The 24,686-nt window shown below is 49.1% G+C and overlaps 2 protein-coding genes across 2 annotated transcripts; both read right to left on the minus strand.

The window, feature by feature from the left end:
- Window positions 1-1,342: 1,342 nt before the first annotated feature.
- On the minus strand, window positions 1,343-7,690 carry LOC100774738 (keratin, type II cytoskeletal 3). The gene is made up of 9 exons (XM_027397863.2): window positions 7,172-7,690; window positions 6,021-6,241; window positions 5,086-5,146; window positions 4,706-4,798; window positions 4,279-4,443; window positions 3,597-3,722; window positions 3,081-3,301; window positions 2,732-2,766; window positions 1,343-1,623 (listed from the first exon to the last, which is right to left on the minus strand). The coding sequence occupies exons 1-9, from the start codon at window positions 7,688-7,690 to the stop codon at window positions 1,343-1,345; spliced, it is 1,722 nt and encodes a 573-aa protein (XP_027253664.1).
- Window positions 7,691-15,011: 7,321 nt separating this feature from the next.
- Window positions 15,012-20,433, minus strand: Krt4 (keratin 4). The gene is made up of 9 exons (XM_027396644.2): window positions 19,918-20,433; window positions 18,625-18,839; window positions 17,662-17,722; window positions 17,279-17,374; window positions 16,591-16,755; window positions 16,319-16,444; window positions 15,539-15,759; window positions 15,304-15,338; window positions 15,012-15,208 (listed from the first exon to the last, which is right to left on the minus strand). Exons 1-9 carry the CDS (start codon window positions 20,416-20,418, stop codon window positions 15,012-15,014), a joined length of 1,617 nt encoding a protein of 538 aa, XP_027252445.1. The 5' UTR covers window positions 20,419-20,433.
- Between the last annotated feature and the right edge of the window lie 4,253 nt (window positions 20,434-24,686).

Raw genomic sequence — 24,686 nt, forward strand, 5'->3', positions numbered from 1 at the left:
GCCACAAACGCCCACCTTTCTAGAAGGTGGCTGAAGTGGCGCTGAAAGCTGGTTCTCTCTGGCCCTTGGTTGCAGGTTTTCTTTGTTTAACTGCCACTTCCCATCCCTGAGATACTCTCTACTTCAGCCTAAGGAGGAAAATATCAGTCCCACCAGCCTGGCTTGACTAATGGTTTCTGTCTGTAGTCTGTGAATGCCCCAAGTGCCCAGGCAGCAGGCATGGCCAGATGGAGCCAGTGCAATCTCACTCAGAGACAGTGTGGGTATGTGGGATCCTGGACTCAGGATAACCAAAGAGCCTAAGTGAGTTGTTCCACCCCTCCAGTTAAAGAAAAAGAGTAAAGACTTTGGAATCCATGCTCCCGATGTGCACACCGGAAGGGGACTGTGGAATATCTGGGCTGAAGAGTGCTAGCAGGTTTTCTTCTCCGCAGGGCCTTTTCTGTACCTTCAGCATGTTCTTCTAAGAGAGAAGCTAACCCAGTCAAAGAACCCTTTATCAGAGTGTGTAATTACACTGTGCTCATGGTGGAGCTTTTAGATGTGGGCAACCCTGTGGTTCTAGCAGTTCACTGTCCATCTCTGTGCACCTTCACAGGGGACAAACTTTCAGGATGTCAGATGCAATGAGAACCAGCACCCTGTGAAGAAACACTGTTTCCAAGACCTTCCTAGTTCTCATACACGAAAGCAGAAGAAAGTGGGTGTCTGTGTGCCCAGCCTTCCTCCAAGAAGCAAGTGAGGTCACACAAGCCCTCCCCACAGGGCTCCAAGGATAAATTAGCCAGCACCTGCCCATTTGGTTACACACAGTGGATGTTGAGTCAATGATTTGGTTCAGAGCTGGAGTTCTGTAGTTGCTCCACAGAAACCAAAGGAAGAGACAAAAGCCCAGAGGGGACCAGATGGGTCTCTGGGGAGAAGGGTACAGAAAATGCTCAAAAAAGCTGGTATAAGACACAATGCTGTTTATTGACAATAGAACAGATGGGTCGGGGACTGTGTATATAGATCCATCACTTCCACCAAGGAAGGAGAGACTTCAGGGAAGCAGAAGATGGCAGCTGAGGTCACACCAGAACAATTACAGGCACAGCATGGCACCGGGAGAAGGACTCTTGTAATCTTCATATGGAGCTCCACCAGGAATATGATGGAAGAGCCAAGGCTTCCAGCCTTCCAGCCCCAAGAAACTGTCCTCTTGGGAAAAGAGTGGGGTGACACTGATTTTGGGGGAGCAGATGAAGAAGAGAGGTGCTCTAAAGAAGAGAGGTGCTCTAAAGAAGAGAGGTGCTCTAAAGAAGAGAGGTGCTCTGGGGTGGCCGGGGTGCTGGCCAGCTCTTTATTTGGAGTCGTCTCTGGAAGACTGAAGGAGATTGACACTGCCACCTCCATTGCTGCCTGAGATGACACCTCCGCCACAGACTCCACGACTACCCCCGGAGCCACGGCCAAAGCTGCTTCCACCACTAAAACCACTGGCACCAAACCCACTGCCAAATCTGCTGCCATTGCTGCTTGCCAGGCGAACATCACTTCCTGTGCCACGTCCAACACCAAAACCACTTCTGTAACCATTTGACAAGGCCAAAGCACTACTGCTGGTTTTGTTGTTGACTACAGCTGTGGGGAAAACAAGACAGCAGTCAGTCAGCACCCTGGCATCCACTCCACTGAATTATAACTAGTGAGCCATGAGACCCAAGGAGATTGGCAGTGATCGGGATAGCTGTGCACTTGACATTAACTAGGAGACATTCTAGTGACATCAGGTATTAACTCCACACAGCAAGTCAGTTCAAATGACAAAATGGTTCCTTCTATATGCCATCAACACAACTGTTCATTTTTGAGACAGGATCTCACTATGCAGGCCTTGCTGAGCTTGAACTCAGAAAGGTCCACCTGTCTCTGCCTCCCAATTACTGGGCTTGAAGGTGTGCATTGACTCATCCTGCCATCAACTCTATTCTTCCTTTGTGCTGCTCGGTATCAAACCCAGGGCCTTGCCCATGCTAGGTAAGAATTCTACCACTGAGCCACAACCCCAGACCAATATAGTCAGTCCTTGAAGACAACTTGTGAAGGTTACCCAGTGTCTGAAATTTTCCCCACTGACCATTTGAAAGTGTCCTGAGGACTATAAGATAGTTCAGGAAGCTGGGCATTGGTGGTGCATGCCTTTAATCCCAGCACTCAGGAGGCAGAAGCTGATGGATCTCTGAGTTTGAGACCAGCCTGGTCTACAAAGAGAGTTCCAGGACAGGCTCCAAAGTAATACAGAGAAACCCTGTCTTGAAAAAAAAAAAAAAGATAGCTCAGGAAGAAAAATGCCTCCATATTATCAGGCTGAAGGCAAGACTGTAGGGCATGTTCTTACTTAGAGATTGATGGGGGAGGGCCCAGCCCATTGTGGGTGGGACCTTCCAGGCTGAGCAAGCCATAAGGAGCAAGCCAGTAAGCAGCACCCCTCCATAACCTCTCCATCAGCTCCTGCCTCCAGGTTCCTGCCCTACTTGAGTTCCTGTCCTGACTTCGTTCAGTGATGGTCTATGATGTGGGAGTGCAAGCCAAATAAACTCTCCCCTCCTCAACTGCTTTGGTCATGATGTTTCATCACAGCAATGATAACCCTAACAAAGACAGTAACTTTTCTAAATTAGGTGCTACTTGGTGTATTAGTACAGATATTTGAGAACCAGCCTTCATCGTGATGACTTGGGCTACTTACAGATACTGACAGCACTCTGGTACCCTCCAGACATCCTGTTTTTGAGAAAGCAAAAAAGAGATGGCTCCGTCACAAAGTAGTCTGCAACAAGGCCATGGGTCAAGGTGATAACTACTTGCTATAACTGAACTCAATAGCCCGGAAGGCTTCATCCACATGGCTGTGTACCATATCGAAAAAGCTGTACACACTGGCTGCATATCCCGTTCAGCTACAATGGAGGGAGTAGACTGGCGAAGACGTAAGCCTAGAGAAGACATCTTGGTGGCCGGCCTCTATTGTCGCTTACTTGGTTACTTGTGTGGCCCTCAGACTGTGACATAGAACAGGAAGATGAGACGAAGCTCACCTGTACTCAGCACCCTCCAGCAACTGGCGGTAGGCAGTGATCTCTGTATCCAAGGTCATTGTGGTTTCTAACAGTTGCTGGTAGTCTCTCAGCAGACCATCCAGGTCATCTTTGTCCTTCTTCAGGGCAGCCTGTGAGTCTTGAAGTTTGATATTGGCATACCTGATGACTGTCTCACCATTTTGCTCAGTTTCCACCACGACGCTGTTCAGCTTTTCGTTCTGGGTTTAATGGGGAGTGGATGGAATGAGCCCAGTAGCATGGCCCCAGGCTCTCTGCCACTTAGAATGGACTATCCCATCTTAAAGTCAAGGAAGGACACCCTTCCCCAAGTTATCTTTCTCTTTTTTATCCATGGGGACATTTTCTCACAGTTAGCCAGCCTTCTAGTTGGACTTACTCTTTGAGCTTCCCAGAGGGCCATGTGCCTTCAAAAGTCCCTTCTTTGTTATGAGTCCCGGGGTGCCCCGCCCCCAGCAACAGTGAGCCCAGGCAATAGCATCCAAGTCATCCTACCCGCCTCTTGGCGTTCTCCACCTCTGCCTCCAACCTCTGGATAATCTTGTTGAGCTCTGTTATCTGGTCTTTGATGTTCCTCAAGTCATCTTCATGCCTGCCAGCCATGGTCTTGAGCTCCCCCAACTAGACAACAGGAAGGAAAACTGAATGCTAAATACAACTATGACTATACCCATGCCACCCACCAAACTGTGAGATACCAGTAAGCATTTATTCAATATCATTTTTTTTTTTTTTTTTGGTTTTTCGAGACAGGGTTTCTCTGTGTAGCTTTGGAGCCTATCCTGGCACTCGCTCTGGAGACCAGGCTGGCCTCAAACTGACAGAGATCTGCCTGCCTCTGCCTCCCAAGTGCTGGGATTAAAGGCATGTGCCACCAACGCCCGGCCCCAATATCATTTTAATGAACCAAACAGAGTCATCTCCAAGGAAGCACGGAAGAAGAAATCTGAGCTATTGGACTAGAAGGTTCTTCCACCTTGTAGTCCCTGAGCTGGAAGTGGTCCCATAGAGCCTGGGAGGAGACAGTATAAAACTTCATACAACAAATGACCACCAGTTGGATAACTCCAGAAAACAGACAAATACAGGTTCATCCAGGGACTCCCTCCATAGCTGTCTCACAAGATATAGCTTCCTTGACTCCTAGTGAAGGCCAGAGGAGGTACCTGATACCTACCTTGGTCTGGTACAGCAACTCAGCCTCCACCTTGTTCCTCTGGGCAATATCTTCAAACTGGGTACGGGTCCCAGAAATGATGCTATGCAAGTCTAGGCTGCGGTTTTTGCCCATGGGGAAGGCCACAGATGTGTCATTGACATGGTTCTGCAGCTGGGACATTTCCTGCCAACACGGAAGGGACTTGCTCACTTTCAGGGCCATTAAAACAATGCCTCCTAAACAACAATTCTACTCACTGACCCTTAGCTCAGGATATGCATGTGGCCCAGCCTGTCCCAGATGATCAGAGAGCCCCCTGTCTACAGGCCACTCTGCTGCTACAAGGGAATATATCTCTAGGCTCATCAAGACAGTCTCCCAGGACCCAGGTACCAAATGTACCAGGCTCACATCTGAAAGCATCACCCCCCTCCTGCATTCTCACCTCTAAGAGGTCCCTCCGAAAGTTGATTTCTTTTATCAGGCTATCCATATTGGCCTGAAGCTTCATCTTGGCCAGGTGGGCAGAGTCCACATTCTGAGAAACAGGAACATAAAGGCCTTATTACCCCCAAGGAGCAAAAGGCAAACTGTAATTGCAACAATTCGGCTTGGAGAGGGTGGGGAGACCCGCCTATGCCAGTGCAGACGGTTCTGATTCAAATGCGGACTCTACATGCACTGGTTCATAAAAGCCTTCAAAAGAATCTCCTGGCTGCTTCTGTCTACTCCAGTGCTTTGAGCCTGACAGTAAAGCAAGCCGATTCTGCCTTCCAGCTAGGACCCTGTGTGACATGCCCCAGGAAGTTCTCAGTAGACTACTACCTTCTTCAGCATCACAGAGTCATTTTCGGCAGTTATTTGTTTGTTGATTTCATCTTCATATCTGTGAACATAAAAGTGAACTTGCTAGATCTGTTTTGTTTGGGGTGGCTTTGCTTTGTTGTGTGTGGGGGCCGGTACTGTGTGGGGGAAAAGCATGCATATGCCACACATGTGGAGGTCAGAAGACAACCTTGACCCATCTTTGCTTTATACCTTGTATGACACAGGGTCTCTCTTTGTTTGTAGCTGTGTATACCAGGTAAGCTGACCCAGGAGTTTCCAGGGATTCACCTGTCTCCACCTCCCATGTCACCTTAAGATCACTGGTGATATAGACACATGTCACTGGCTTTATGTGGCTTCTGGGGAATCCAAGTCCTCGTGTTTGCATGGCAAGTGCTTTACTGGCTGAGCCATCATCCCTGGGCTTAACTTTGAGGTAGTCATAAACTCTACTGCCCTCTATCCCGACCCAGTCTGACCTTTCCAGTGAGGCCTCCGCTTTACAGCTTCTGTGTTAGTGAGGGGACCCAGTCACACCGGTCTGCCCAGAAAAACTGTCCTGGTTTTTAGCACTGAAAGTTCTGCATTCCAGAAACCCCACCCCCCCAGTCCAGGGCAAACCTCCAGATCTACAAGTTACCACCCTAAGAACTGCCTCAGAATCTTTCACATCCTAGAACCAAGGTCTTCCTCAACCTGGCTCATTAGGAAGTGCTTCATCTCTAATAAACTCATCTCTCTTGCAACAAGCTCTGTCTAGACTATATCTATGCTTGGAGAAGGTAGCGGGCAGGGGACCTAATGAACCCGTGAAAGTAAGAGAAGGGAAACAGGCTAGGTAACACCATTACACAGTAGTCAGAAAGAACTAAGGCAGTACCAAGACTCTGGGAGGGGAGGCCTATGACAACTTACTCCCACTTGTCACTTACTTCTTTGTGTAGTCTGCCACTGTGTCCTGCACGTTCCTCAGCTCTGAATCCAGGTGGCCTCTCTCCAAAGTGATGTCATCCAACTCAACTTGCAGAGAGCTGATGAAGCTTTCAAAGTGAGTGTCAAGGCTGTTGGTGCTGGTGATGGAACTGGGGTCCTGCTGCTGGAGAAGCCCCCATATGGTCTCCAGGGTCTTGTTCTGTTGTTCCACAAAACATGCCTACAGGGCAATGGGGCAGCAACGTTAGGCAGCATTGCAGAACCATGGAGGGCCTTCATTAGTTAGTGGGGGTAGGTCCGGGCATCTAGCTCGTGATCCACCTGCTCAAAGGCAGATGTAAAGTTGGGCTCTTCCTGTAGCTGCACAAACTATAGTCAGGCAGTTCATCAACCAGGGCACTGAAGGTAAAACACAGTTTGAAAAATCACAGAGGAAGCATCTCTACACACAAGCTATAGGCTTGTAAAGGGAACTCCTTGAGGTTCTGGGAACTTTAGTGTGACCCTGACTCCCCAAAATACAAAGCACTCTGCAAAATCCCTCTGCAGCAGTGTTTTTTCACAGAAATCACAGAATCCATGGTCACTGCAGCTCCCCAGGCCACCGGCCATTGAGAACTGCCCCTAGATGATATGCCCAGTGGCACAATGTCACTTCTCTTCAGTTTAGAGGTGAAACAGCCCCAAGTAAGCCCCAGGATAGAGTGAACCACAAAGTGGAACACAACCTTCTATACAAAGTTGAGTAGAGATGCAAAGGGCACCAACTTCCCACAACTCCCTGAGACTAGGGGTCAACTTAGAACTCTCTAAATCCCAGTTTGCTGGCACAGCAGTACAGCAGGAAAGGACTCATGAAAAGCCCCAAAGGGTAGCTTACATCCCCAGTGCCTGATTCTAGGTCAGACCTTCTTGACCAGTGATGCCCTGGACTCCAGCTCTGCAGGTCCAGACATATATAAGGCTGCAGGTGGGAGACTTGAGCAGAGGTTCAGACAAGCAGCACAGGGTGAGGTTTGGATCTTCCCAAACCCTACAGCTCTGCCTAGGCCCTCACCCTCTAGCCTGGCCCATGTAGACACATTTAAACAGTGTCTAAACGTCAAACTCAAAGTCTCTTGTGTAAGGATGGGAGTCAGAGTTTCATTACCTTGTCAAAGAAGGAGGCGAGCTTGTCATTGAGAGTCTTGATCAGTTCAGACCCTTTGACCTTCATTTCCACAGTCTGGGGGTCAGTCTTCTCATTGAGGGGCTGCAGAAGGCTCTTGCTAGTGGTCACTTCCTGGATTGCCCCAGAGCCAAAGATTATAGGCCTATTGAAGACACCAGCCAATCCAAAGCCACCAGTTCTCCCAATGCCACCTCCAGTTCCTCTGCTACCACCAAAGCCATTCCCAGAGCCAGTGTTGTAGTTTCCCAGAAGTCCACCAAATCTACCAATCTTGGAGCCACCAGCTGCCACACTGATGGAGATGGGCCTACTGCTGCCCAGGCTGTAGAAGATTCTACTGCCAAAGACAGGTACTCCACTCTGAATCCCATAAGCCCTTACACTGGCTGCCCCAGAGCGAGCCATATAGTTCTTTACGGTGCTGCCGAATTCCACAGCTGACCAGCTAGAAAAGCCCTGTCTCCTACTACCAGGTGTCTTACAGACTTGTCTGCTCATGGTGAGGAGCCTGGTGGCAAAAAAATGAGCAAAGCAAGCAGGGACACTAAGAGTCAGCAGAAGAGCGCGGAGGAATAATGGTCTGGGTAGAATGAATCCTTTTATATGCATTTGACCGAGCTTCGGGGCTCAAGGGAAGGACAGACAATTAATCCCAAAAGCTTGTGAGCTGGGCTTTACCAAAAGGCAGTAAATTTGTCCCGAGCCACAAAGCACACCTTGAAGATAAGCTGAATGTTCAAGTGGCAGGCTTGCCTGGCAGCGCTCCACCCCCATGCACAATACTTCTCAGTTTAATGATCTAAGAGGCACTTGACATGTAACCAGGGAATCAGCTTTAGTCTGTCTACCCACCAGAGCAGAGCTCAGTTCTGGGAAAGTGACATGAAAGAGTAGTGAATGCTCTGGCTTCCTGGGTAAGGGAGATGGTAGAGCCCACTCACAACCCTGAAAGGTTCAGGCATTATGCTGGCCTGCCCCTGTTACCTGGTGGAACAGGCAGTACCCTGGTCAGCCCAAGGTTCCATGGGAACTAAGTCTGCATGCAGATACAGAGGACCCCTTTAAAAGATAGGCCCCTGCCCATTTACACACTCTGTTCCCTCTCTCTGTTCTCCTCTCTCAGTTCCCCTCTCTCTGTTTCCCCGCTCTGTTTCCTCTCAGCTTCCTTTCTACTCTCTCTCACCTATGTGCTCTATGGCGACCAACCATGGCGGTTCCTCTTCTTAGTCTCCCCATTCTTCCGGGCCTTATAATAAACTTATAGTCTTATGTCTCATGTCTCAGCATTTCTCTTTTCTTCTTTTTAAACAAAAGAATAACAGGTATCCACAAAGAGTGACAGGGTTTACTCCAGTCAGAACATGATTATTACATATGCACAGTGTGCCTGGCTTTGTGCTGAAGTTGGAGGCAAAATACTGGCCCTGTCACTTCCCTTTCCTAAAGTCAAAGCCAGGAACCAGCATCATCTGCTCCCTGGGCTCTTCCTCCCTCCCAGCCTTAGTGCAGGAGCCCTTAGCTGTGTAGCTTGTAACCATCCTATAAGGAAAAAAAAATCAGAGTTGACAGATCTCTACATTGATTAGACCTTGGCAAAACCCAACACTCCAAATATTCATTTGTTTTACATACTTCTCAAAGAAACCATATGTACTACAGACATCATCTCAGGGTTTCTCTAGGGTTTCCTATCCTGTTCCCTGAGTTGTGTCATTGCCCCAGTGTCAACCCAAGCCCCAGAAATAGGAAACATCAATTCAACAACAACAAAAAAATAACAATTCAGGGCCCAAACATAGGAAAAGCCTGCCAATGTAAGTTTATGCACCAGTAGGGTACAGATAGCAGACAAATACATGTGATACATCCACCAGGAAGTAGACATGTTATGGAAGAGCAAAGCATGGAAGCACCCTTAAGAGGCTGAAACAGAAGAGTCATGAGTTCTAGGTCAGGATGGACTATATAGCAAAACCTTGTCTAAAAAGGAAGGTGGAAGAGGAAGACTAGGAGAAGGAAGATCAGAGAAAGGAAGGGGAGGAAGATGAAGAAGAAGAAGCAGCAGCTATGAAAGAGGTGTAGCAATAAAATGTTGGGGTGGAGAAATAGCTCCATGGTAAAGAGACCCTACTTGCTGCCCTTGCAGAGGACCCGGGTTCAGTTTCCAGCACCACCTGGTGGCTGATAGCCATCCATAACTCCATTCAAAGGATCCTTCCCCCATCATCTGATCTACATGAGCGCCAGGCATGTGCATGGTACCCACACATACACGTAGGCAAAATACTCATACACATAAATAAATCTACAAATATAAAAAGAAGTATGGTAAGGGAACCATTTCATGGAGTCATCTTGTGGACCTATCCAGTAAATGCAATGATGAGCAAGCATGCAGGCATCTGGAAGAAAGGAGCCCCAAAACAGAAATCCATGAGTGCCCTGAGGTGGGACTTGTCTGAAGGGTCAATGGTTGAAGCAATGAGAGTGGGAGGCAGGCCTCTAAAATGAGATCTGAGTAGCTGGGAGGCAGGTCGCACAGGGCCACATGAAGCTGGCTCTTTCACTGAGAGGAGGGCCACTGAGGTTAAACCAAAGACACATGAGTAAGACGTGAGCTGGCACTGAAAGATTCACTCTGGCTGCTGTGTAGGAGACAGACTGCAGGGATCAAGGGGGAGCAGGTGAGAGCCACTCCTCCCTTTCCTTCCTTTTGTCTTATCTTTGCAAAACTGGCTTCCACCGCCTCCTGCAGGGATGAGCTGAGAGAGCTACACAAGCGTTAAAAGTTTCCCTGTGTTAATGCCACTGCAGTGAGCTGGAGATTGCCCTGCTGAGACTCCTGTAATTCAACGTGTGCTGAGCGTGGTCCCCACCAGACCTTGCCCCTGAGGAGTTCCTCAACAACAGTTGCCCTCTCAGGAAGCTCTGGAAAGACCTTAGGAACTTAGTAGCTACAAAAAAGGAAGGAGGAGGTAGAAAAGTCTTGACACAATCATTTAACCTGGAGAAGGGGGAGTTAAGAGAAAAATCTACAATTATTTTTCCATTAATTATTTGTAAGGTTCTCTCTCTACTAAAGAACTGGGGCAGGGAGGGTCAATTGGACCTAACATGGGGGATGTGAGTGTGGTAGGAAGGACTCTGGTGGCCATGGTCACTGGAAGTAGTCTAAAGAGATTAGAAACAGTCACCCAAGGCCCCTAGCATATAGATGGTATTGAGAATATTGAAGAAATATTGTGAAGAACAAGGAACACTTATGTCAGGAGACAAGGGGGTAATAAGGGTGAACAAGAGTGGAAAAGAGACAAAGCAGTCACAAGGCTCCAGGTGACAGTTGCAGAGAAGGGCAGAGGGTACTCATGCCCAAAGCAGTACCTGGGTCTCCAGGCCAGCCGTGGAGCCCTTTCCCTCCTCTTTCTGAGCCTGCTTACCCAGACACGTTGGTCTGGGCTTACTTTTAGTCTTAGACACAAGCCCAAGCCCCAAACACATTGGGCAACCAGCCAAATTAGAGTCCTCCACAATCTGGCTCCTACTCCTTGCCCTTCATCTCCAGAAGCACCAAGCTGGTTTGGGCTTAGTCATAGTCTACCCTGAGCCACATCTGGAAGCCTCCACTCTGGTGTTCTTACTGCTGGGAAGCCCCTTGGGCCCTTCCACAGCTCCAGGTCCACACTCGTTTTTATCTGGCCGCTTCCTTGGCTCATATATATAGACAAGAGTCACTTCCTCCCAGTCTTCCTTGAATCCCTTCTCCATGGTGCTTCCAGATCCTTGGTGGTATCTACCATGGCTCTCAACACTCTTTTAAAGTCTGGAATCCCTGTGGGTAATACATCTGTCCCCAGGACTCCCCAAATTATACTCCATACTCAGGCTACACCCTCTTCTGCATCAGCCTCATCTGTCTTGAGCTGTCTGTCCCTGTGGCCTCCCACAAGCCAACACAGAAAGGGTATTCACAGACTCCATTGCCAAGGGAAGCCCTGTTCCCCCAAGCCCATAGGTGCTGCATCAAACAAAGAGGAAGAGCTCCAGGAGATGGGAGAGACACTGTCACCTATCAGGGCACTGCTTGGAGAAAGGGGTGTACTCAAAAACTACCCAAAGAAGCCTAAGGAAGAACCAGCACTGGTGTTCAGCACAGTGCAGCCATCTACAGACTTTTTGAACAAGAGGCTTCCCTGGGAGTTCTGAGAGTCCTGCTTAGAGAGCACTTATTGCCAGTATTCAGGCATCTGTACTGCCCTGCCCTTGGGGTCCTGACAGGATATGTCCCCCAGCTGCAGTCACTAAGAGCATCATCTGTGTATATTCACTATGTTTCCTTTTTAAGTGCCTGCCCACCCACCCACCACCCCCTCTCTCTCTGCTTCTCTGCCTCTCTGTCTCCCCCCTCTTTTCTCATCTGCTGCTCCTGTCCCCAGAAGCCAGTCTCCCCTCTTTCCCTCCCTCCTTTTCTTATTCCCTTACCCCTAATTTAAAAAAAAAAAAAAAAAAGCCTCCCTGTGAGCTCTGTTGCACAGTATCTTCCTTTCTCGTGGCGCTATGTAAATTACACCACTTACCCCTCTCTGGCACTCTGGCCCTTAAATGCCATCTCCTGTGTGATACTTTCTGGTGTTTTCAAGCCTTCTCCCAAGACTGGAAGTCATCTCACTTTCCCCTGGACAGTCATTGCGTTGGTTTGTAGCTCCCAATGACATTCATCTATTTGGCCACCAAGTCACTGAGATATAGATATAAACATCTATACCAAAATCTTCCCAAAGACTCAACTAACTCCTTTTGTATTGGGGTCCCCACTGCCTAGCACAGGCTGGGCAATCAGACAACAGCAGTTTTTTTGGTTCATCCCATCACCCTTTATTCAATAGTCACTAAAAGGCAAACATGCAGAAATGGACATCATGATGAATCCAGCCAGGGCTTCTGTGCTGTTTGTTGAAATAATGAACAGATGGGGGTGTGGATGGGTGGATAGATGAGTGGTTGGCAGGTAACAGTTAAAAACATTTCTTGGAATCCCAGTGTGGTGGCGCATGCCTTTAATCCCAACACTCAGAAGGCAGAGGCAGGCAGATCTCTTTGAGGCCAGCCTGAGTTGCAGGAAGAGTACCAGGATAGCCAGGGCTACACAGAGAAACCCTGTCTTAATAATAATAATAATAATAGTAATAATAATAATAATAATAATAATAACTTTTTGGAGAGCTTCTGCCTATCTTTATCTGAGTTCTCCCTTGAATCATTAAGTTTCAAATCCAAGACTCTGGAAGCAATGCAGCTGTAGGTGCAGTCTTAACTGACAGGAGGTCAGGCAGCAGTGAGCCTGGATCATGGGCATCCTGGCCACACTCCTGTCCTCACACGCCTCTCTTCGTGCATAGGGTTCACTCCCAACCTTAACATGCCAAAGGCTCTGAGTAGATGTCCGTGGTTGTTCTTCTCCTTGGCCTCACCTTTCCCTGGCTAGATTGCCAACTGCTCAGAACAGACCACATTAACATTTCCTCTCCTTCTTTCCTTTTTTTTTTTTTTCTTTCTTTGATTTTGTTGTTGTTGCTTGTTTGCTGTGTGCTGGATTTGTTGGTTAGTTGGTTTTTGAAACAGGTCTTTCCATGTAACCCGAATGGGCCTGGAACCTTCAGTGCTGTCTCTGTCTCAGCTTCCTCAGCACAGATATTACAGTATGAACCACATCTCCAGCTTGTTTTTCCTCTTTATGAAAGACAGGAGTCTTATATCAACAAAACACAAAGACTCTCACAGCCAGTTGCCTCTTTACATAGCCACATTGGCTCTAAGATACACTTGCGTGCCTCTCATCTGTAGCTGCCTCAATGGACTAGATCATTAACTGCCCCTGCAGAGGCCAGACAGACCCCAGAGCCCCCTGGACTGGCTACTCCCACACTCCTAAGCTGAAACATGAGAAGGGGGTAGGGCAGCCTGCAGTCTTCTGGTAGCAGAGTCAGGAGCTTTGCCCTCACTCTCAACCCTTAACTCCTCTTCCCCACCCCAGAACTCAAAAAAGAGCTGAGTGGGCATTTTCCCAGGGGCAGGGTACAATGCGGAAAGAAATAGAAGCCACTTAACAGGCTCACAGTCTGCAAATGCTTCCTGCTCTGACACACATGACACACAGGGTGGCAAGCCCAGGACAGACAATGGAGAGATCAGGGCTGGGCCCCAGAAAGATAGATCTCTCTGGGCCAGGAACCTCTCCCAAGAACACAGCCCCAGATTAATGTTCTCTGTTCTATCCCAGGGGGAAAGAAACCTCATATGCCTAGCCTCAGGGTTTGCTTGAGGGCCCCATGGGTAATCCAGGCATAGGCAAAACCTTTCCACATCCTCCACTGCACCATCAGGACAGAGTTCAGGGGGATAAGTGGCACTTGCCGTGGGAAGGATTGGTTCAGGCTGCAAATGGGAGCTGTGTAGTCTGTTTTTAGGAAGAGGGAGGTAGCGGTATTCCAAGCACAGAACTGAAACCCGTTGTTCTCAAAGGCCGCACCAAGCCCTCTCCTCAAACTGCCCTCTCCCCCTGCAGCACTGCACCAAACAGAATCTCCAGGGACACCCTGATCAAGAAGTGTCCCCTTCCTTACTCCAGAAGGCCTGCCTGTCTTCCACCACCCTCCCCTTCTCTCAGGGACAGCAGCCCAGACTGAAGCCCAGTAAGCCCAAGAAGGTGCAGAAGTCAGCAAAGCCTTCCAACTCTGAAAGGGGAGCACCTGGTCCCCTCCATCAAACACTCATGACCTTGTTGGTTCTCGAGACAAGTTCCTGAAAGCCTCTCAGGTCCATTGAGATCTCAATCATGGAACTACATAACACAGGAAGGCCTCTGCCTAGGGTATAGCTCAGCGACCACACAAGGCATGTGCAGGGCCTGGGGTTGGATCCCAGACACCAGAAAATAAGAACTAAAGAGTTCTTGCTAGACACTGAATCCATGTTATTCCCTAAGTTTCATCTTCTGTATACAATAAAGGCACTGGTCTATCAGATGCCCTGTACAATTCCAGACTCAGGCTCTTCCTCCAGGTTGATCCCAGGTTCCACACTGAGTCATCCTGTCCCAGGTCATCCTATAACGAGCATCTTTCATAAAGTTGGGGGGGTTGTGAACATGTTCCCCTGCCCTCTGGGCAGCCTTTGGGTCATTATCCTGCATCTCTGCCAGCAGTACTTTCTGAACCTTGGAAACGGGAACCTGAGATAGTGACCTTGATCTAGACAGAAAGATCTTCGGACGTTTACCTAAATTATCTGAGTAAATGAGCTTCTGGAGACTTCTCCATAGTATGCAACACCAAATACTCAGAATGAATGACAAAAAGCATTTTATTGGGGATGAATAGAGAGATGAGCAGGGTTGAACGGGATACCGAGCAGTCTCTGTTTGAGCCTTGCAGAACCCATTGCTGCCAGGTGGTAGAGAATGAGCATAATTGTAGCAGATGGATGTCCAGGATCTGATAGAGGGTGGTGTGGCTGGAAGGGCAGCATGTGACTCTGATAGTTTTGAAGAAGGAGCTTGTAGTCTTCATCCCCTCTGTCCATTGGGGTGAAATCAGACAGCCCTCCCGTTGCAGGGGGGTCACCAGACCCAAATTGAAAAGAAGCTAACAAGCTCCAAAAGAGCAGAGGCCACACCACAGCCAAGAAGATCATCCTGTAACCGAGAGACCAGGGCAGAGGGGAGGAGACTCTGACAAGATGAACCGGGAAGGTGTGAAGAAAGCATGGAGACACCAGCAATGGCTGACCCTGCTGGCTCAGGGCCATCAGGACCCCGTCTCTTCTATCGCTGGGACCTCTTGGTCACAGTGGTGGTAGAGGTGATCTTGGTACCGGAACTGCCATAGACACCACCACCAAACCCAAAGCCACTTCCAGAACCGGAACCAGAGCCAAAACCACCACCCAGGCCAAGGCCGATGCCAGCACTGCCGCCGATGCCAGCACTACCGCCAATACTGGCACTGCCACCAACTACCGCTGGAGGGAGAGACAAAGTACACAGTTATTCTCAATTCTAGTAGTCCCCAACTCAGACCCAGAGGACTAGATGACATGGTACAGAAGGTACTTACAGATGCTCACAGCACTCTGGCATTCTCCAGACATCCTGTTAGGGAGAGAGAGATGTGAGCCATGCAGAACAGAACCCCACCTCCTTCAGCATAAAGATATCATGTGCTTATCTCAGCCTTGAGCAGCCACAATGTAACAGCAGAGTGTCAATCCGTGCTCTAATGGTCCTGGTCAGAAAGTACCAGCACAGCACCGAGGCAAGAAGTCCTGACCCCAAACCCAAACCTCCCTCACCTGCACTCCTCGCCCTCCAGCAGCTTGCGGTAGGTGGCAATCTCCACATCCAGGGCCAGCTTAACATTCATGAGAGCTTGGTAGTCACGCAGCAGCCGGGCCAGGTCCTCCTTGGCCTTGCTCAGGGCGTTCTCCAGCTCTGCACGTTTGCTGTAAGCATCTTGGAGAGCTGTCTGCCCACGCTGCTCTGCATCAGCCACAGATGTCTGCAGATTCTGGCACTGTGGACAGGGACATTGATGGACAACATCAGTGCCCTACTTTAGAGAACTTCATACCTGTTTCTCCTCCTGAGCCAGCTTCCCTTGGTTAAGATTCTGGTCATTCTTCTTTCCTGACTCAAGAGTCCCATTCCTAACTGGGTGGTGGTGGTGCACGCCTTTAATCCCAGCACTTGGGAGGCAGAGGCAGGTGGATCTCTGAGTTAGAGGCCAGCCTAGTCTACAGAGAAAGTTCCAGGACAGCCAGGGTTACATAGAGAAACCCTGTCTCAGAAAAAAAAAAAGAGTCCCATTCCTTCCAAACAGAATACATCCATGTAGGTATATAGCAAGACCACTGAGCTCACCTATAACCTCACCAGAAAACAAGATAAAAATATACAAAAGCCAGGGAAGACTAGCCAGGAGCCCTGTGTTTGGGATGTTGCATCACATTAAACAAGACATGATGAGATCTGTGTGGTTGGTATCATGAGGTATAAAGGCCTTATAGACTAGCCTGGAGTCTCCAAGCCTAGTGCTTTATCTGTTTGTCCCCCATAAAGGCACCCACACCCACCTGCTTCTTGATGTTCTCAATCTCTGCCCGCAGCCTCTGGATCATCCTATTGAGTTCTGAGATCTCATTCTTGGTGCTCTTCAGGTTATCTCCATGTTGGTCAGCTGAGATCTGGAGCTGCTGGACCTGATACCCAAGGGAACAGGGTTGTAAGTTTGTACAGCAGACCCAGTGAGGGTAACTGCAGATGGAGGGTAATATCACATACATGAGATCCCAGGTCAAACAAGAATCAATGGTACCTAAAGGAGCCACTCATCTCACACACCTACCTTGGTCTGGTACCATGACTCAACCTCAGCCTTACTCCTCTGGGCAATCTCCTCATACTGAGCTCGGACCTCAGCGATGATGCTGTCCAGGTCCAGGTTCCGGTTGTTATCCATGGAAAGCACCACAGATGTGTCTGAGACGTGTGTCTGCATCTGGGACAGCTCCTACAAGGACCATGTCTCACATCAGACCCCAATAGAGTTAGTCTTCCCTGACCTCTGACACCATCCTCCCATTTCCATGGAAATGACTGTGAAATAGGTCTAAAGGAAGCAGATTTAATAGTCCCCATGTGTAGGGAGAGGGGCAAGAGAAAAATGAAGTTGGTGACATCTCTGAACAGAAAAGCAATAGTTCTAGTCTCTACTGATCCCCAAGAACATAATGCTCTGTGGATAATGAGGCAGGAGTTCTATGTGTTAGGTGAAGGCAATCTAATGGAAACATGATGGGTAGCAATGACTTTTCCCCATGCAACCTCCAGCTCTAAGTCCTCTTCTAAGGCATCTGGTCCTGAGAAACTCTCCAATCAGTCTCTCACTTCACTCTAGTCTTTTCTCTCCATGATCTTGCCAAGAACCCATTGCCTTGACATAAATCATTGGAATTTATTAAGAACCATGACTTCCAACCCATAGCCTCATAGATAGGGGTTGCCCTCCTCTAAATGGAGGATGGAGGCCTCACCGCTTCATAGAGGACCCTCAAGAAGTTGATCTCATCCTTAAGGCTGTCCATCTTGGCCTCCAAATCCACCTTGATCATGTAGGCAGCATCCACGTCCTACAGAGGTAGAAGAGGAGAAAAAGGAGGAGGATGAAGGGGGGAAAGAGATAAGGGCACCAAAAGCCATCAGAATATGTAAAGTTCACTGTCTAGATAGGTTTTCCTCACACACTTACTTCCTTTTAGATCTCAACCCATTACCCACTCCCTTTGATACCATAATCCCAGATAGTGCCAAGGAAGACACAGACAGGCAGCGATGGGCTAAACACATGGCTTAAGCCAAGGGCCACTCCTAACAAGGGGGGATGCTAGAAGCTCTTCCTGCATCCTTCCTGGCTTACTTTCTTGAGGACCACAAAGTCGTTCTCTGCAGCTGTGCGCTTGTTGATCTCATCTTCATACCTGGGGGTAGGGACAGGAAGACAGAGGGCCACCATGAGCTATTTTTCCAAGGTCCACTGCTTGCTCCCAAACATATAAGAGTTGGAAAACATCCATATCATGAGCAGCACTCAAGTGAGGTCATTCTTCTACCCATGAGGCTAACACCTTGGCCCTGGTTTATTCAGGGACATAAAGACAAGCATAAAAAGAGTATTCAGGGGACAAGATGTGAGAGAAACCACAGCTCAGTGATCAAATTAGATCATTGGAAAGATTATCCTGATTCTAAATTCTAGGCAGACATTCCAGTTCCCTTTTCTCGATGTGTTCATTTTCTTAGCCCCATCCTACAGAGAGCAAAAGTAAACCTACTGTGTATTGCTTGTCCACTATATGTTCTATCTGCTCTGTCCCTACTCCCTATTCTATCCAATTGTCAGAAGCCATAAGGTAAGAATACTACCCCTATTAAATACTAAAAAAGCAAAAGCTCAGAGATTTTAAGAAACATCTAAGGTCACACACAAGCACACAACTACACACACACACACACACACACACACACACACACACACACACAAATCAGTATTGAGTTTGCTCCATCTCTTCCCAATCTACATACCAATCTGTATTCCAGTCTATGACCAGGCTAATACTGCTATTAAATGCTATTAAAATGGCTATTGAGCCATTTTATTTCTGAACCTCTTTGTGGGTACACACAAAACCCAGAAACCTAAATTGATCACTGATTAAGGCAACTAGTGGTTACTTGGCCTCTGCCTGTGAAAATGTCACCATTTGAAAATGAAAATTGGCTTAGAAGAGCTTTTCGCCCGGCTTTGGATTCCACAAGCCTGAGGTCCCAAGCCACTGGAGAGAAGCCTGAATGTGGGCCAGCCCTCCCTCTCTCCATGTACTTGGTCTTGAAGTCCTCCACACTGTCCTGCATGAGCTTCAGCTCTGACTGTAGGCGTCCTTTGTCATTGATCAAAGAGTCCAGATGCTTCCTCAGGGCATTGATGTAAGTCTCAAAGAAAGGATCCAGGCTTCTGGGGGATGTGGTGGTGGTCTGCTGCTGGAGCAGGTTCCATTTGGTCTCCAGGACCTTGTTCTGTTGCTCTAAAAATCGCACCTGTGTGGGAAAAAAAAAGACACAGGCCACTAGTAAAAGCCAGAAGCTTCAGCAGGAGGGTGTCTTTGGCCTGCACCAGTCTAGATAGTCCAGACCACCTAAGAGTCACCCAGCTTGGGCCACCTCATAGCAAGCCCAGGACACCATCATGACAAGCATGCTACTGGTCCCATCATTGCTGAGGGACATGTAGCCTGGAGAACAGAGTGTAGGGTTGATGGTATACAACTGCACAGGTGGCAGTTGCTGACATTCAAGGGACCCCAACCCACGGTGAAGAACGGCCACATTTACTGAAGAGTTTGAAAATAAGCTAAGTGTGGCGGTGTGCCTGTGTGGCCCAGCACTAAGGAGGCTGCAGCAGGACAATGAGTTTGAAACCATGATCTACACAGGAAACCCTTGTCTTCTCAATCTGTACCAACTAAGTCCTCACATGTTCTGAGACTCAGCTAGAATCCACCCTGGCGAGGACTTCCTAGGGCCTTCCCTCTCTAGAGCACCTACCCAGGCCAACCAGAGGAGTGGCCCATGTTACACACCATAAACATGAGTCCCACCTTCTAAATCCAAAGAGTGAGATAAAAGGAGATGGTGGCAAGCAGGCACCAAGAGCTCTCCATCTGTCACTTGAGTCTGTATTCCTGGGGTCACAGTAAAACCTCTACCAGCTACTATAGGCTTATTCAAGCCAGTGGGAAGAGCAAGTGTAACCCCTCATTTGCTTCAAGGTGATTTACTCTTGCCTTAAGCACTTAAAGGAACCAAAACCTTGACGCACAGCCACCTTGAACAGCATGGTCAGGAGCACCACACTGGTCCTTAGCTGTAGATCTTTGAGTAACTAGACTCCATGATGCATGGCCACAATTGAACCTACACAATGCGATCTCCAGATCTTTCATGAAACCAGAAGCTGGGTTAGAAAAAGCAAAGAGCATCCCCCCAGCACTTCAAGCAGCCTCAGAAATGAGAGGTTTCATCCGGAGACAGAATTGGGTATGAGATGACCTCCTGGCTAAGACCCAGGGCCTGGGCCTCACTCCCACCACCCTCTGCACATGTCAGGCTCGCTTGCCTTGTCAATGAAGGAAGCAAATTTGTTGTTGAGGGTCTTGATCTGCTCACGCTCTTCCGTGCGGACTCTCTGGATCTCTGGGTCAATCTCCACCTGAAGAGGCGTCAGCAGGCTCTGGTTGATGGTAACTTCCTGAATACCTCCAGCAGGACAGACGGGGAAGCCTGGACCACCTCGACCATTGAAGGAACCTCCGAAACCACCTCCAAAGCTGCCTCCAAAGCCACCAGCACCAAACCCGGCACCGAAGCCTCCGATACCGAAACCTCCAGCACCACCATAACCACCGCCTTGGCAGGACCCAGCCACACTCATGGAGATACTCTTGTGACCCCCGAGGTTGTAGAGACTCCTGCTGCCGAAGCCCCCAGAGGAGCATCGGCCTGCACCCCCAGACATGGAGGCTGAGCTGAAAGCCACCCGCTTGACTCCACTGGCAATGGCTGAGCCACTGCTAAAGCCCCGGGAGGCTCCGCGGACACTTTGCTGTCTGGCAATCATGGCTGAGAGAGAAGGCAGCTGCGATGAGCGTAGACCAGAAGGGCCAAGTCGAGAATGCCAGAGCCCTTGGCCCTTGTAGCTTATATGGGCTAGAGCAGCAGGGCTTGGTTTCAGGGGCATAAAGGGAAAAATCCGAAACATCCCTGGGCTGGGCCTTTGGCACAGGCCCATCTTTCTTGCACCTGCTGAGCATGTCACTAAACACACCTACAGAAGTCACTGGGAGGGCACAGCTTACGGTCCTATCCCCTCCCTGAGCCAGTGCCCCAGGGCCTCCTGCATCATGGCCCACCTGGCTCAGCCTCGCAAAGCCACACTGCCCTTCAACCTTCCTGGCCTGCTTCATGGGGCTCCTGCTCCAAACAAATAACTCTGTCACCCCTAATTTTATGTCACAGACTCTGGGACCTAAGAACCTGGGTTCCAAGGCACAGCCTGCCACTGACAGGCTACACACCCTGACCCGAGCAAGCTGCTCTCTGAGCTCAGCCTCAGAACTCATAAATAAGAAAGAATGCAAATATTTACTTTTCCTCTGAAGACAAGTGAGATCGTGATCATGGATGGGTGCTCCGAAGGCTGTCACAGCAGCTCTCAGACCTTGTATCCATTGTTCTTATCCTTCATGTGCTCTTGGCCCTGTGTTCACCTGGGAAAGAAGGCTCTTCTCTTACAGTTCCTGCCTAGTAGCCTTTCCAAGAAAGACCCAAAGGAGCTTCTGTCTGGGATTTCACCCTGTGGCCTACAGCCACCCTGGGACTCGCTGAGCTTACCCAGAACATAGCACATTTGGCTTTTCCAATGTGATCCAGAATTCTGGAAAGAAGGACCTAACATTCTCAATGCTGGGGACCACTTTGGCAGAATAGTGATAATTCAGGGCCCCTCCTCTCAACTGTGTATAGGATGCAAAATCCTAGTTTTACTCCTAGAACTTGGCTTCCTCCTAACTGACATATATCAGACTCTATCCATTTCTCACTAAGTAGCTATGCAGCCCTAGGGTGGTCACCTGGCTCTCTGAACCCAGCCAACTCATAAGTAAAACAAGACATGTGCCTGTGCAATGTACCCAAGGTGCCCACTACCTAGGAGGCCAAGAGACATTCATCCTCATCCTGTCCAGGCACTCGGAAATCCAATGCATCTGTGTCCCCTCCTCCATCCATCATTGAGGAAATGACCCAGATGTAAGAAGGAGCATCCACCAGCAACCTAGATAACCCTCCAAGCCTGAGCCACTCCATGTCAAACATATTCCCCAAAAGCTTTCCTGATACATAAAGAACTCAGGGTAAGGGCTGGGGAATAGGAGCGGGGTGGTGAGCATAGTTCAGGCCTTAGGAATGGAGCTACAAAGAAGACCAGACTGGCCAGGAACTCAACTAGCAGTCCTCCCAGCTCTCCCCTCTCCTTTGCCCTGTCCTGCCACTGTCCAGCTGGCCACAGTAAACCTACTCTGGGCCTGGGAGGGCTGGAGCCCAGATGTGCTCAGAAAGCTGGAGCAGATGAGCATAGCAGAACAGACAGGTGCTGCCCCTCTGCCCCCAGTGTTTGCTGGGAACCAGTTTTGAGCCAAGTTCTGTGACTCAGAGGACAAAGGGGCTATGGGACACTAGCATCTAGACCTGTGCATGCCCACCCTAGTCTGGGAGTATGTATGGCTTGGCAGGAAGGTGACAACAACTCCAGATCTCAAGGGCCACCTGATGGGGGCGGTGTTCTGAGAACCACCCTCATTCTGCCCTTCTCTCTACACACATCCCCACATGTCACCTCTATCCTCTACAGGAGCTAAGGCATTGATAGGGGTTTGCCAGATAAAACCCCAGGGGACTCATGACATGCCCCTAGGTCTTGTATGTGGGACTATAATACTCCAAACTTGGGAGAAAATGACAGACGTGCATGGTCATGTCAAGTACTGAACCAAAAAGAGACAGAGTCGGGCAGTGGTGACACACACCTTTAATCCCAGCACCCAGGAGGCAGAGGCAGGTGGATCTCTGCGAGTTCAAGGCCATCCTGGTCTACAGAGAGAGTTCCAGGACAGCCAAGGTAGACAGAGAAACCCTGTCTCAAAAAAAATAAAAAATAAAAATAAGCCAAGAGGGGATTCTCAGAGAAATGACACAAACTACACAACCACCCTCATTTTGTGCCTGGGGTCATCCAAACCACAAAGCCATGACTGAAGATGTCCCTGATGGTTCCTTAAAGTGTATGGCTATCCCTTCAGTCAAAAAGCAGAAGAGGGAAACCCAGTGCATTCTGGGTAGAAGCAACTAACTCTCTTAGAATGTCTGTTGTATGCTGAACACCAGGTGCTTTTCTTCTTGGGACACTTTCATTCTTCTCAGCCATTCCAGCAAAGAGATGTTGAAGGCTCAGAAAGGTTGTATTTCTCTCCTGAGATCCAACAACTCAAAAATAATGGGCATAAGAAGCCAGAACTGTAGGCTTGACCTCAAAGCTCATGACCTTTCTGCACACTGTTTTACATGAGTGTCTCAGCCACCCACAGTTGATGGCCCACCAGAACAGCAGCAGGGTCTTGGGGAAATGCTGCTTGCTCCAGCTCAGCTCCTACTCAGTATGATTGGTGGCTTGGTTTGTGTGACTCCATCCCAACAGGTACCCAGTAAGTCATGACATGATCCTCAAAGGCCAATCTTGTACCTTCCAATTAACTAAGTCCAAATTAATGTAATTGTAACTCCTATGATAAACCCAGACCAAACAAGAAGAATGTTCTGGTCTCAACATATAGCCTGTGAGTTTGTTAAATCAGAATTGCAGACACTTCACAGAATCCTCAACCCATAAATAAGAAACTGCAGATAGACACAAGCAAAAATTACCTTGAGATTATTTAGTCCCTGTGGTAAGAGAGTCAAAGAGAAGTTATTTCCCTTCTACACAGACACAGACAAAGTCAAGCGCCCACCAGGAGGTGACAACTGAACACGAGTCCCACATTCCCGCTGCAGCCCTGTGCACACACAGCCTTTGCTTTTGCTACTGTCCTTGGTGACCCTGCTTCCTTTGGCCATCTGCCCAAGCCTGGCTCTGAAGAGTAAGCCAGGTGCTGTCAGGCATGGAACAGGAGTGGAAAGGGTGTGTTCCTTCAGAGCTTTCTGAAGTGCAGGAGGCGAAGCCTTCCCATTCAATCTGGGATTACAGATCCTGAGGCCTCTGTCACTGTCAGCTCCAACCTGAAGAGCAGTGTGGGAAAGTATCTTGTCTTCCCCAGTCAGGTGGGTGCTCTGACCCCAATGGGTCACCTAATCTCAATTGCCCCATGGCCTGAGTCACTCTGAGGGATCCAGAGCCAGCAGAGGGATCAGAGGCCAGTGTTCCAGGAGGCCCCAGGGAGCTGGGAGGAAGGTAGGGCTCTTGCAGCCAGGGCCAGAAAAGGCCACGGATCAGCTCACTCAGTCTCCTGCCCCTGGCAGATGCCAGTAGGGGTTTTCAACCCTTCCCACAGCCACTCTTGCTGAAGTTTTAAGACTACAGGAACAGAAGCCAGGCTATGGCATACAGTCCTGCCCTTGCAGCTAACTGGCCTTCCCTCCCTACCTGCTGAAGCCCTCGACTAGGAGTGCTTCATGGGGAGGATCCTGGTGTAAAAAGTCTCTTCTGAGCTTGATGACAAACTATGTCACTCAGCTTCTGAGCCCTAAATGTACCTTCAAATGGAGCTGCTTTTTACTCTGCCATTAACTTATTGTAGCTTTCAGGCATAGGTGTTCCCTCCAGACTCCCACCAACAACAGCAGCCTTTCTCTCCCATGAAATAACAGTTTGGACTGACTGACTGCCAATTTGTTTTTCTCAATGGGTGCCATAACCTAATGAGGGGCTTAGGCTTAGGGGCAAATTTCCTTTGGATTCTGCATCCAGCACTGTGGCCCAGAAAAGTTACTTAACCACTCTGTGTCTTATGTTCCTCACCTGGAAATGGGGCTGTCAGAAAGACTGGGTTAGCCTCTCAGAGAATCCAAGTGCCTAAGCTCTCCCTAAAAGTCTAAAAGTGCATGAGGAGCTCCTGGAGGAAGAGCTCAGTGGTGTCAGGGTCATGAGGGTGTTGCTTGCCAAGTCAAGGTGCTGTGTCCCTGGCTGGTTCAGAATCTCTGCTTGTATCCCCCGACCTTGGCACCAACCTTCCTGAGTTCTCTGGGGAGCACAGCTGAGAGCATGGGCTCCTGCTGAGAGTGCCCAGCAGCACTGAGGCAGGAGAGGCTCTGACTGAGCACAGGCTGTGGGGC

Source organism: Cricetulus griseus, chromosome 2 (genome assembly GCF_003668045.3).
Source record: "Cricetulus griseus strain 17A/GY chromosome 2, alternate assembly CriGri-PICRH-1.0, whole genome shotgun sequence".
Taxonomy (NCBI): Eukaryota; Metazoa; Chordata; class Mammalia; order Rodentia; family Cricetidae; genus Cricetulus; species Cricetulus griseus.

What these genes read in the sequence shown, in the direction of transcription:
- LOC100774738 (XM_027397863.2), bottom strand. Translation starts at nt 7,690, where the DNA reads ATGAGCAGACAAGTCTGTAAGACACCTGGTAGTAGGAGACAGGGCTTT. An exon ending in GTGGCAGACTACACAAAGAA is followed by an intron (nt 5,147 to 6,020) that starts GTAAGTGACAAG and finishes TTATGTTCACAG; the next exon opens with ATATGAAGATGAAATCAACA. An exon ending in CCAGAGTGCTGTCAGTATCT is followed by an intron (nt 1,624 to 2,731) that starts GTAAGTAGCCCA and finishes TTTTCCCCACAG; the next exon opens with CTGTAGTCAACAACAAAACC.
- Krt4 (XM_027396644.2), bottom strand. Translation starts at nt 20,418, where the DNA reads ATGATTGCCAGACAGCAAAGTGTCCGCGGAGCCTCCCGGGGCTTTAGC. An exon ending in AGTCATGGTACCAGACCAAG is followed by an intron (nt 16,445 to 16,590) that starts GTAGGTGTGTGA and finishes CTTGGGTATCAG; the next exon opens with GTCCAGCAGCTCCAGATCTC. An exon ending in CCAGAGTGCTGTGAGCATCT is followed by an intron (nt 15,209 to 15,303) that starts GTAAGTACCTTC and finishes CTCTCCCTCCAG; the next exon opens with CGGTAGTTGGTGGCAGTGCC.